This window comes from Hippoglossus stenolepis, chromosome 10 (genome assembly GCF_022539355.2).
Source record: "Hippoglossus stenolepis isolate QCI-W04-F060 chromosome 10, HSTE1.2, whole genome shotgun sequence".
Lineage (NCBI taxonomy): Eukaryota > Metazoa > Chordata > Actinopteri > Pleuronectiformes > Pleuronectidae > Hippoglossus > Hippoglossus stenolepis.
In genome coordinates this window covers 19,242,556-19,255,649 of record NC_061492.1, presented here as the reverse complement: position 1 = coordinate 19,255,649, position 13,094 = coordinate 19,242,556, and the positions used below count along the sequence as shown (strand labels likewise).

Genomic DNA, 13,094 nt, shown 5'->3' with positions numbered 1-13,094 from the left:
ACATGTTCGACTTACTAAAACTGCCGCTTCAACAAATAACTGTGCCGTTACACATGCTGAGAGGTCTTGATGGAGTTTTTGTTTTACTCAACCAATAATACCTGGTAGGTTATATTAGCAACATTATAACACACACACACAGAAGAACACAACAGACCCGTCTATCATAGTCATACTTTTAAAATACTACATCATTTGCAAACGGCAATGATGTACATGTGTATTTGCATATCCAGTAAGGGAGTGAGGTCTGATCACTAGTGTTTACTGGAGACACAGTGTGAACGGACGTTCTTGGAGTCCACTTGTAATTGGATCCCTCGAGTCTGATCTTTATACCAGGTATGAAAAGAGCCGATGTGAGTATTCTGACATTAGTATTTAAACCTAAACACAGCTTGGTCGAAGTGCATTTTTATAGACCCCAAGTATGGCTGTAGACTCTTAATCTTGTCCTCAACTGTTAGTGGATCTCACGTGCGGAATGCGCCTTTAGCATCGCTACATCCGCTCTCATACACCAGTTGCTTCAATTTTATTGGATTTGGCTGCAATGCTGTTTACCCCTGAGACTCCAAAAGTGTTTTGTGGACTCAAACACATCACCATCAGCATAGGGGTGAGTTGATAATAAGGGAATTTTTTGGTGAACTATCCCTCTAAGTACAAATTGCGACCAAGTCTCTTGCGGTCCCTGCACCCTGTTTGAGAATTTCAGGACCGGTCGCTTTGTCTGCATCTTTTATGTATACGGCACATCTCTTTCATCCTTGGATACTTGTATTCTTCCAGTTTTACATCTGTTGTGTGTCAACACTCACTCCTGCTGCATTGTCACATGGGTTCACTCATGGACATTTTCTGGACATATCACCAGGGGATTGGCAGGAAATGTTCCGGGAAATGTCTTGGCTTCACTGCATGTCTAATTATTAACATGTCAAAGTTTTATTCAGTGATTTACCAGTTTTTGGTACTTAACTAATTCATTTATTATTTACTTTGTTTTGGGGAGAAGAGACCTACTGATATTTCGGCTACTGATAAAAACCTCCTGGATTGAAGGACTCCTATCCTAAAAATAGACTGGCAATGACATTTTTCAACAATAAAGACACCTCCTGTGGCTACTGCTTTCACCGAGCTTGACATTGTATCCACAAGTGGTAAAACTTGTAAACAGTTACTTCTTTTACAAAATTTGGAAACAGTTCAAATATTTTCTTTCATAACGTCCAATTTAATTTGACCTCCAATGACATGTTTCTTACTGAGCTTATTTCATAATTTTCTTCATGTTCATTATTCCCCCAATCTCAAAATATCTGTCTGATCAGAAAACGTGTAATTTGAGTAAATGAATCGATAGGCTGAAAGTATATTTCAGTTAAAAGGCTTATTGTTCTATAATATGTATGTTCACCAAGTGTGCTATTTTGACTTTTCTCACTGGCTTAGACACACTGCTAATTCTAAACCCTAAAGCTAATCCACTATATTTTTAATGTGCAGTTTTTAACATTAATATTGAATAAAATCTTAATATCTTATGGTTATAAGATTATAAATTGCTTCCCTCACGAATACGTACTCGTCAAAAAAAGAATGTATCAGTGGTTTATTTATTGGAGTGATTTATAGGTGACAGGTCTTATCATATGCCAAGTTTAGGCTTAATCATTTGACACAGGTTCAGCCAGTGTGTTGTGACACAATAATTGGATTAAAAGGTCCAAATTGAGCCACAGAGTATTGTGGAGGGCCGTGACATCTACCCCCTGCGGCTAAAGCCCAAGAAAGATGTTCCATCCATAGAGAATGATCCAGAGGGCATGTAGATGGATTTTTTTTGTTTTTGTTAATTTCATCAAATGTTAAATCTCAGCTCTCAAGTAGCAGAGATTGCAACTAGATTTTCTTTTTTTATATATCAAATCTGTACATTTTCTGCAGGGCTTTATCCCATTCATGACAAAAACACATAGATTTGTTTTGGCACACACAGCCTTCAGCAGAGCGTATAAAATCAATTCAGTGAAGAGACTGTACAGACTCTCATGTCTACACACAAACATACACACAGTGCAACACATGGACATTGCTTTTTGGCTCAGTGCTCTCCCGCTCTCTCTCCCTCTCTGTTGGACCGATGCTTTCTCTACAGCATTCAAGCACTTGTTAAAGCAAAGTCAGAACATTCAGTACAACACAAGATGATCCTCTGTGGTTTCCTGTTATTGGCCATATCTGTGAGTTGTAGCCATGCAAGCAGCGCGTCTCCAGGGATGGCACTGTAACTGGGTTTGTGTCAGTCCACTACTGTGGTCCAGACAAAAATATCTCAGCAACTATCTTATCAATTACAATGAAATTTAATACACACATTCAATGTCTCCAGAGGATGAATCCTAGTGAATTTCATGTCTCTATTACTTTTTTTATCTACTTTTAAATTACTACTTTTTGACCTGTACATTGTTTTCAAAACAAATACCTGCAAAACCAATGAATTACAATCAGCCTCAGCTGTACCTTTGTTATAAGTGCTAGTTATTGTGATTGATAATACTTTATTGTCAGACACTTCTGAAATTGCCTTGCATCACAGCAGAAACTTTATTTGCAATATAAAATAATTAAGACAAGAAAAACAAAGGATACATAGGTTTAACAATAACTAAATCTACTAAAGACAGTTAACAGTCCCTATACAATCTTTCAATCTGGGATGAAGTTCCATATTTAATTTGAACATCAAATGGTTTTCAGTTTTTTTAATCTATTTAAAGAAACATGAAAATACACACAAATGTACACACAAAATATGCATATAATTATAAAAAATGAGGAAAACTAGAATGGCCCTCATTTAAGTGCATACCAAGGCGCAACATTCTAATTAGGAAACATTTAAATTTGCTAGATCCAGATTTTATTTGGATCTGCACTAAACTGTACACACTCATAAATATCAGTCACCTAAACATGTCAGGTTTTTTCTTCAAGACCTTGTGAGTTATTATCTAACTGTCTCTTAAATAATCTTATCGACGAGCTGTAAAATGTTATTGTGGTAGCCTGCATGAGTCATAGAGTTTCTTAGGGTGTTTTGGACTACAATGTTTGAGTGGATTTTCATTTGGTGGAGCAGTGTTGACTTTAAAGTAGTGGACAATCACTTGTACCATCACACGATTGTTGGACACTAATTGCAAATGTAAGCAGTTGTAGCACGCCAACCTGCCTTTACCTTGTTTAAAATACACACAATATGTATTTATAGCAGTAGAAGTCTACCTAGTTACTTCATCTTAGAGACTGCCACAAGAAGCTCAGCTCCTCTTTCATTGGCCAGCGAATAGCACCACTGGAGCAACTGAGGTTAAATACTGAGCTTGAGGACATCTGTAATTACTGAGGGAGTGTTTCTCATTCACTCTTGTCCTAACACACAGGAGTCTGTCGTGTTCCTGTGCTGTCTTTCTGAGTAACACTTATCTTTGGGGAAAACAAAAGCAGCTTCATATATTTTAATAAAGGAGTTCAGTTTGGGTCACAGTATCATCACCACCCACCAATGAAACCAGAAGTGAAGAGTCCTCAGACTGTTTTCACTGGCATTGGCCTACTTGCCCGAGCTCTACATTTTGTTTATTCCCACCTCTGATCTCTCCTCCCTGCCTCTCCTCGTTCTCAGTGGAGTTCCACTGATATCCTGTGTCACAGTGCTGACACAGCACTTTCTCAGTGTCTCCTCAGTTACAGCTTGCTCCTGCCTTGGGGCACTGACTGCCTCTTTGGACAATACCCATCCTTGTCTGCATCGCCCCCTTGTTCCGGGAATCCCAGCATTGCTGGTAACCAGTGGTGGATCAGGATGATGAGGTCACTGTCTCAGTTTAGCACGTCCTTGCCATAGTTTGAAACAATGGAAGCTTTCTCCACTGGGCTGATGTGGACTGCCACAGAAGCAGACAGGCAGACAGATGCACAGACATACATATAGTCAAGGAGACAGGTTAAGGCAAGTCAAAGACATCCTGCTGTTGCCAACTCTGTGTAATGGGTATTAATAGTTACAGTATTCCCAGTGCCTATTTATCTTCTCACCCACTCAGTACACAATGTAATGGGTCTATATTCAGATTTTTGGGTGACCCGCTACGAATTGGCTTGCAGCAAGGCAAGGGCAACCAGTGCTGAACTGTAGTTCCATATTTATGTTGGCATTGCAGCTATGTCATAAGGCAGCATGCTGTTTGTCTACTCATAGTTTGACGGGTTGCCAGGAGTATTTCACTTTCAGAATGAGATAGGAAAAAGGAATCACTTTCCTTTTGAATGGCTGAAGGGCTGCACAGTGTCATTCCAAATCTTTTTATCTTGTGAATACTGTTTTTCAGCATCTTAATATCCTCCTTATTGAATCTCTCCATGTTAAAGAAACGTTTTCTCAAGCTGCAAATTTAAGGCCTTTGCATCGACGGCCACACGAAGAAAATGGCACAAAATAGCAGATAATTCTGAGGTGAATTTCGACATGCCTGACTATTCACTTTAAGGGTGATGCAATTTTTTAAATAAAAAAAAAAGCCCTTTCAGGAAGAGATATAAGGAATCTACCTTAAGTGATCTGATGCTCCAATTTTACTTAATTTAAAGAAAAAACCTAAATACATGTGTACACCTAATATTGATGAAGAGAGGAGAACTTGGTGAGTTTCACAGCTTGGTCCAGGAGCTTAAACTGTTCCACAGTCACTTCAGGACATATCTCAGGACGTCTGTCAGGCAGTTTGAAGAACTGCTGCAAAAAATGGCACCGACATCATAATGTTTTCTTTAGTATTTAATTTGGTTCCTTTGTTTGGCACAATTGGCTGATTCAGTTTCTTCGACGCTTGTTGGGTCACCTGTTGTTTGGTGCTAACTTCAAGTCAACGACATCATATCTTTTTAAAGACAAACATAACATCAATGGCTAAAGAAAAATGTTTCCTTGGCAACAACATGCGCTCTGATTGTTAGATGTTTCGCAAGCAAAATCTTGGAAAAATGCACCATCGAAATTGAAAGCAAGTATTGACTTGAAGAAAATATCACTCAAAAAACAATACAAAACGGGTTGACGTTAATCTCTTTTTATTTAACCTAACAAATACAGTCAGAGTCATTCAAAGTCCAAACACTGCACTAGACTCATTAAACCAGGTATGTTTTGCTCAGATTTTCCTACTGTAGGTTGGCATCTCTAACTCAGGAGGACAAGCATCATCATTAATCAAAAGGTCATGGCTCTTTTAGTATACATGTCAAAGTGTCCCGAGCCCTAACACTATGTCAAACATGATAAGATACTGAACCCCTAACTGCCCCCAATGAGTGTAGGTACAGAAGTGCTCTGTGTGTATGTAGAACAAGAATTTGACCTGTAGTGTAAAACTCTTTGGTGGTTAACAGATGTGGTTCAAAAAGAGCTGTAAATGCAATCCATGTGCCGTTTACTCTACTGTTCTATTATAAAGCTCTTGCACCTTTCAGCCATCCATTATTTCTATTAAACCTGTCATGTTTCCTGTTGTTGATATTTTCAAAGGGTTCTACACAATAATTATTAACATCCTATTTCTCGCGAATCAGTGGACAAGAGGAAAAACTTCTGTTTGGTAGAATTTACAAGGGTCATGTTTGGTTGGTTCTGCTCTTCATATGAAACAGCTGGTTGCATATAATGGTAGTTCTGCCTATAAATGTACATAGTGCTCTCTAGCCTCAGTCAGTTGCTAAGGTGCTTATTGTGATGGCTTAAATTGAATTTCGTGGAAGGCATAGTCAGCATGCCCATAGATATGCAAGGAACACTAACAAATCAGGTGAATACTTTGGGTCAACATGGTTACGATTATAACATAAACCAGTGTAGAAATCAGTCTAACCTTTTCCATTGTTTAGCACTTTGATAAATATTATGTTTTTTTTTGTGTATCATGCTACACCCTTATCAAAAGTGTTTTACTATCAGTCAGTGAGGCAGCAGTGGTCAGAGAGCTTTCAGATACAAGAGATCAGGTTCAGTAATTTTCCATATCAGCTTAAATCCCTCTGTGGCAACAGGACATCCTCCAGCACAACCCTTTCCTTCTGTTCTGGTAATGGGAAGTGCCAGTTGTCAGTATTAGGCCAATAACTTGTTTTATTCCAGACTCAGTCAGTTTTCCCCAACCATGTTCTTACTAAATGTCCAGACTGCTACTAATAGCTCAGTGTCCTACCCACTACTACTTCTTCTTCATTTGCAACATTTCCCGATGTGTTTTACTGAGTTTTTCAAATTAATCATGTCGTTTGAGGTGAAGTAACAGAAAAAATAGCACAGAATTCAATGGACAGTAAAAACTTTATGGATGTAGCATGAGTGCACATACGGCAAATAGTGCTGCACAGAGCTATACAATGTAGCAACAGAGAAAAACACAGTTATGCTATTATAAATATTTGTGGCAGGACAAATCAGAATATGGCGGGCCATCGCAGTCTGGATGATTAGTGGAAAACACTGATGCCAGCTTATCAGTGTGTTTTGTTAGAAGACATTCAAAATCTTGAAATATTGATTTCAGTTTTGCTCAAAGCCCAGCCTCCTTTGTTTTTATACCATATCTATCTATTTGTGTCCCTGTCAGAAGATTCCTCACCGACTCGGCAACAGACATTGTCTTAGATGCCAAATAAGACCGCTAATCCTGAGTTAAATTTTCTTTTTGTAATTATAATAATGATATGTTGGTTTTGCAGCACTTGGTCCAGTGGGATGCAGGGGACCCTGAATGTTTGCTCCAGCTGGTGAAGGAGCTCATCCAGCAGTACCACAGCTACCAATGTCAGCGTCTGCGCGAGAGCTCCAGGCTCCTGTTTGAGTACGACAGCCTGCTGGAGGATCCCAATTATGGCCGCAACATGGAGATATATGCCGGACGCAAGAACAGCTGGGTAAGATCTTCCAAAAACCAAGAGTCACGTGATAGTTTTTATAAAATACCTAAATGTTGTCCCCTGGGAACACTAGTCTGTCATTTCTTTAGTTTTGAGTTTGATTGCCAAAGATAAAGATGAAATGGAATGATATGAGGAAGGTTTTGTGTCTCGAAATCTCTGGATCTTTGCTGGAATTTTCCATAGGAAATAGTCTGTGATAAGACTTCCTGTTTGATTGTACAAAATAACTGTAGCCAGATGAGTCAGAATACTGTATTTTTGGTTTGATTTTGACCAATCACATTTCTACCCCATGGTACATGAATTTCAGGCCTTTGTGCTGTCATCTGTTTGCGTGTGTGAAGACAAATTCCTGAGGACACAGTGACAGTAACTCATGAACAGGACATAACCCAGTTTTATTCTTCAACTACTAAATGCATTTTCAGAGACAAATGTTGCTATTGGAAAGTCATACATCAAATTAATGTTTCTCATTCAAAAAAGAGAGCATACTGACAGAATTTTACCTATGAGTTGCCCATTTCAAAACTCCATCATTGCTTTAGTAGAGCAGATAATTGTATGATTCACGAAGATTTGTCTGGTAAAGTTGGTGTTAACTGATGTAGTAAGGTTGTTGCAACATCCAGTCTCTGTGAAGATGACTGTGGTTGTAATTGTGGTTGAAGAAAGCTCAGTGCTTTAGGAAAAGTTATGATATTCTTCAAAGATTTTTGGAAATTGCATGTGTTGCAAAGGGCGTGTAAGGTACCAACTGTCTTTATGATTGCCTAAAATTTATGGTCATTATTTGAGGCTTGCAATACTAACTTTAGAATATGTTTTTATTAAGGAAAAATTCCCTATTTACACTGATGTGTTGAGCGGTATATATTTTGTTAAAATAGGAAAAGAGTGACAATTAAATTACTTATATTCCCCAAACCAAAGCAAAGTATTGTTTGGTGCTGTTATCAAAACTCAGTATGTTTCTTGTTGATGATAATGTTAAGGGAAAACTACCTTTTTTTAATGTGTCTCACATACATATTATTGAAGTATTATGTTTTTTTTCATGAACTGTATATCTGTATAACTGTACCTCTGCTTCTTGTTCTCCAGACGGGAGAGTTTTCAGCCCGTTTCCTTCTTAAACTCCCTGTGGACTTCAGCAACATTCCCGTCTATCTCCTGAAGGTAACTTCATCAAAACAATACACATTTTTACCCATTGTCAAGCTCCACACATTTTCCCCATTATGTACACATGTAAGTGCAAGTATGTATGTGCACACTGCAGACAGTGCACCAGAATTGTTAGTCTCTAGTTGGATTTTGTCATGACTTGGATCCTTCTGATATTAGATATCATGAGTGTTCATTTGTTTACATGTATGTGTGTCCATGTGTTTTGTATGTGTGCAATGATAACAGCTTATTTAAATGAACAGCAGTGTGTGTGTGTGGGTGTGTGTGTGTGTGTGTGTGTGTGTGTGTGTGTGTGTGTGTGTGTGTGTGTGTGTGTGTGTGTGTGTGTGTGTGTGTGTGTGTGTGTGTGTGTGTGTGTGTGTGTGTGTGTGTGTGTGTGTTTAGACTTCGGTCTTGGGGGCTGTGAGTTGACTAATCAGCAAGCCGTCACTCTCGATCTGCTCTGAGCCCCGTGGTGTCTGGAGGCAGCTTAGCCCAAACTCTCTCTCTCTCTCTCTCTCTCTGCTCTCTCGCTCTCTCTCGCTCTCTCTCTCACTCTCTCAGTCTCTCTCTCTCAGATCAGTGATTGCCTTCTCTCAATCTCTCCTCTATCTCCACTTCTCTCTCCACTCTGTGCCCCCCACACACACCCTCACCCACCCACCCAGCCCGTGCTCACGCTGGAGGCTCTGGCTCTCTGGCCTTTTCCAGCCTGGCCTCTGTTTCTGTTTGTGAGGAGAAATGATGGTAAACATAAGGGAAACAGCAGCCATCATCAGCCTCACATCAGGCTTTGTCCCCATGTCTCTCTGACCAGGAGCACTGAGACTCGTTACTCTCTCTCTCAGCAGTCTTTGAGTGTACCCATCCAAAAGTCCTATTTCAGAGCCACACTGTTGGTCCTGATGGATATTTTTTTACCAGTGTGTGTTATTGCAGGAAAGTTTCTAGACTCATTCCTGGTGGGAAGCAGTACGTGTGACATTTTATTTCAAACAAGTACGCTGTCACTTGTGTCACTTGCTGAAAGTTTCTATGCAAAGGCTTTCAAAAGCAAGGGAGACATGCTGACACCTTGAACCAGGGGATGGTGGTGGCTGTATAGCCACTGACACAATGTTATTTCAGAAGAACTCTGTAATATTTAGTGATTTTATCACAAAATCTTGGACATGAATGTGTATTCCTGTCACCCTAGTCATACCATGTTATTTTTTTTACATGCACACACACACACACACATTCACTCTCTTGCAGCACTGTGCTGTCTTTGGCAGATACGGTATACATAGTATCACCATGAGAGCGGTTGAAGACATAGGAAGAGTATCGTCTTGCAGAGAATAAATTAATGAACATGAGCCCACACCTTGTCCACCTCCGCATTAGGAATGGGATTATGCAGCGTATAGGCTGGACTCTGAGAACACACATGTGCTGTATGCCAAGCCGATGACCTGAATTTTCCGTTTGACAGTTGTCGTACAATTAGTTCCGTCAGTGTCGAGTGTTTTTGTGCATTTCTTCACTGTAAGTAACTCCGTAGATGTTGTAGAGCAATTGAGGTGCCGTTAATTAACTCACTATGGTACTTTCTGATTGAACTGGCAGATCTTCTTTGTGTTTTATCACTGTATATGAACATTCCAAAAGTCTAATTCTACTGGATTCTACTGGATTTACTTAAATCATTCAATTTGTTACTGTTGGTCTTGCAGGGAAAATTCTCCACCTTTAAAGACTTGGCCTAAACATAGAGCAAATGGGATTTTCAAGAGCTATGAGCTATTAGGGAGAAGAAATGTCCATTAAAAAAGGCTTTTGTGTTCATTAAAATACAATTATTAGAAAAATGTGAATGCCTTGGAGCTTCAACTGTTGCCATGGTGAGCAACCTTTAAATCAATATTTGAGTGATGTAGGATATTTTTTATCATATATTTATTACCACAAAAATCACAACTTTTCTGAGGTTGGACATCTTAGTTCGCTGACTGAGCTCTCCTTCATGTGCTGGTGGTCACTACCTAGATCGGTCTGCTAATGTTTCTACACCTTCTTTGTCATTTTCATTGAAACATGGTTTTAAATGAAAATCACTCATCACTTTGTAAATTTGGCAGTTTTCAGTTTAGATTTGATTAGCAGATTGTTTTTTTCAGCTTTCCATTTTAATGGGACCACTGTGCTGAGTGACGACCATAGAGTTAATATGAAGATGGACGACACTTCACTACTTCCTCCCACTATCCAGAAATCCCAAATATCCCAGATTTGAATGCTGCCATCTTGTGCCAGTTAAGTCACTTGGAGCCAGGGTTTGCCCAGTAGCGATCAGGAGATGGAGTTGCAGTATCAAGGTCCCACATATACATGCACTTTACCAATCATGATGTTAAACCCCATTTTAATAGCATCAAATAAATTTAAACCAAACTTAACTTGAAAAAACATGTGTATATAGACCAGTGTGACAAGAACTACCTTTAATTTTATGAGGTTTTATGACCTATGCTGCAGCCAGACACCGGGGGCAAATCAAGACACTTTGGCTTCACTTTTGGGGAGCTGTCCTATCATCTATTTTTAGGTAAGGTCTATGGTGCTGACACAGAGGGCAATTGGCGTAAAAACACTGTAAACAGTCGAACTTTTGCTGCGAGACAATGCACTGTAATCTGGCTAGCTGCAGTGATAGCTATTAAAATAAACATAGTGGCAGTAACCACCGCTACATGCATTATTTAACACAGGGCTGTTTTTAAATGCATTCCAGCCTATTTAATACCTGGTGGTTTTCTTCCTACAAAAATTTCAAAATGATGATACTCTGCAGACAGACTACAAGCCATCAGCCAGGTACTGTAGGTAGAGGTCAGACTGTTGACCCTCATTTGAATCAAACTCTCATCAAATCCATGGATGTCCTTGCTTGAGGAGGGAGGGTTTGGCACTGAAGCGGAAATCTGTTCAGACATAGGCTACTCTGCGCTGCTCGTGAACGCCGAGATGTTGCTGGTGGGCGCAGGGCTGTGGAGGACGACTGTTACCTGGAGCGAAGCATCCGCGTGGTCTGAGCTCACCACAGTGGACATGTTTACCTTCCCGCATGGACTGGCCAGCCTCGGGGAGGGGGGAGGAACGCTGGCTTACTTATTTATTTATTTTGAAAGGGGCGCAGTCATAGTCAAAATGAAAGAGTAGGAAGGACACTGAGAGCGGAGATGAAGGGAAGATAGTGAAATGCACACAGATGCGTGTTGGCAGTTTTCTTCCCCTTTAAAGGGCATGTAGTTCTCTTGGGCACTGTTTCAGTGATTCTACCTTGACCTATGGGTTGTCACCAGTTTGAAGTTGGTTTCACTCGTACCCTCTCATTTAGCTTTGGCCTTTGACCTCCCACTTCATGGCATTTTTGTGAGGTTTTGTACTGAAGTTCCTTTGTTATGTTCGAGTTAACAGATTTATTCTGAAAGGCAGTATGAGATAAAACCAGCCTTTTAATATTTAGGCCTTAATGTATAATGGCATAAAACGTGTAGTATTAATCCTGAAATATATAAGTTGTATATCTAACTTCACGATACATTAAACATTTTTCCTTTAATTACAACCATGACCTTTTGTGGCCATTTGTCTGTCCATCCTTGCCCCGTATATATATACACACATATATATATATATGTGTATAGTCGGCGGCTTGCCTCTAAATGTCTACACTGATCAGAGCGGAGTGACGCCACATTCGTGACTGAGCCCTCTGCTCTCGCTTCACTTGAGCTTTGTTTCCCCCACAAGCACTGACCCATGTCACCAGCTCGGAAAGCTGTGTGTGTGTGTGTGTGTGTGTGTGTGTGTGTGTGTGTGTGTGTGTGTGTGTGTGTGTGTGTGTGTGTGTGTGTGTGTGTGTGTGTGTGTGTGTGTGTGTGTGTGTGTGTGTGTGTGTGTGTGTGTGTGTGTGTGGTCCTCAACTGTCATTGATCCAACAACAGGATGTTTCAGGTGACCAAACTTTTGGGATATCTAACTGATATCTGCTGTGTTTTGTGGCTGATAAATGATGGCGGCACATGGAATAGTTATAGCGCTGTGTGCTCTTGTATCACATCACTGAGCAATTGCATCAGAGCCGCTGCTAAGACTCTCTGCCGCTGTCTGCACATTATGTGATTGAGGGTTCGGATGGGGGAAAAATATCTTGGTAATTATCTTGATCATTTTTTGCCTAATCAGACAGTATTAAATACGTATTGCAAAAATACAACTGTTAACGTTAAGCGTTAAGATTTCTAGATTCCAACTCTTGAAAATGAAGCATTGTACGAGCTGTGAACAGAGCATTTATTTAACTAAATCAATCATACAATTGTGAAGAGAAATATCCAGTCTTGACAGTATAAATCCTCAGAAACCCCATGTGAAATGTTTACAGCCGCTGATGTGTCTATTAAAGCTGTAAAAAGCACTTACCGTTCAGTTTGCTGCTGAGGGTTTTTCCTGATTACCCCTCTGCTCCTCCCAGTGGATGGGTCTAATTGCTGATTTTTGAGACTCTAAGCTTGTACATTCTTCATGTTTTGCTGGATCATGATGCTTCACGTCGGTCTGCTGTATTTCCCATCTTCGTTGGCACTCTTCAAATATGTTGAAGAATGGTCCCAACATTTTAGGAAATGTGCTTTTGGCTTCAGTTGCACAAAGTTAGATGAGAAGATTAATATCGCTCTTGATTCTGTGCATTAAATCTAAACCTTCAGCTAGCAGCCGTAAGCTTAGCCTGGCAAATAGACTGAAAAAAAAAAGCTCTTTAAAACAGGAACTCTGGAAAATTGGGTTTACCTTTCACATATGAAGAACGCAGCATGATATTGTCCAGGTCAGATGCGTTAACAACAACAGGAAAATATCTGGAACATTCAGGCGAGGAG

At 39.9% G+C, this 13,094-nt stretch overlaps 1 protein-coding gene across 1 annotated transcript in view; it reads left to right on the top strand.

Annotated features, from left to right (window-relative positions):
• Positions 1 to 13,094, top strand: part of babam2 (BRISC and BRCA1 A complex member 2) — a 77,915-nt gene that overhangs the window by 15,576 nt on the left and 49,245 nt on the right. The window contains exons 5-6 of the mRNA XM_035167147.2: positions 6,796 to 6,990; positions 8,101 to 8,175. Coding sequence (XP_035023038.1) covers positions 6,796 to 6,990; positions 8,101 to 8,175 — 270 coding nt within the window. The remainder of the gene's footprint in view (positions 1 to 6,795; positions 6,991 to 8,100; positions 8,176 to 13,094) is intronic.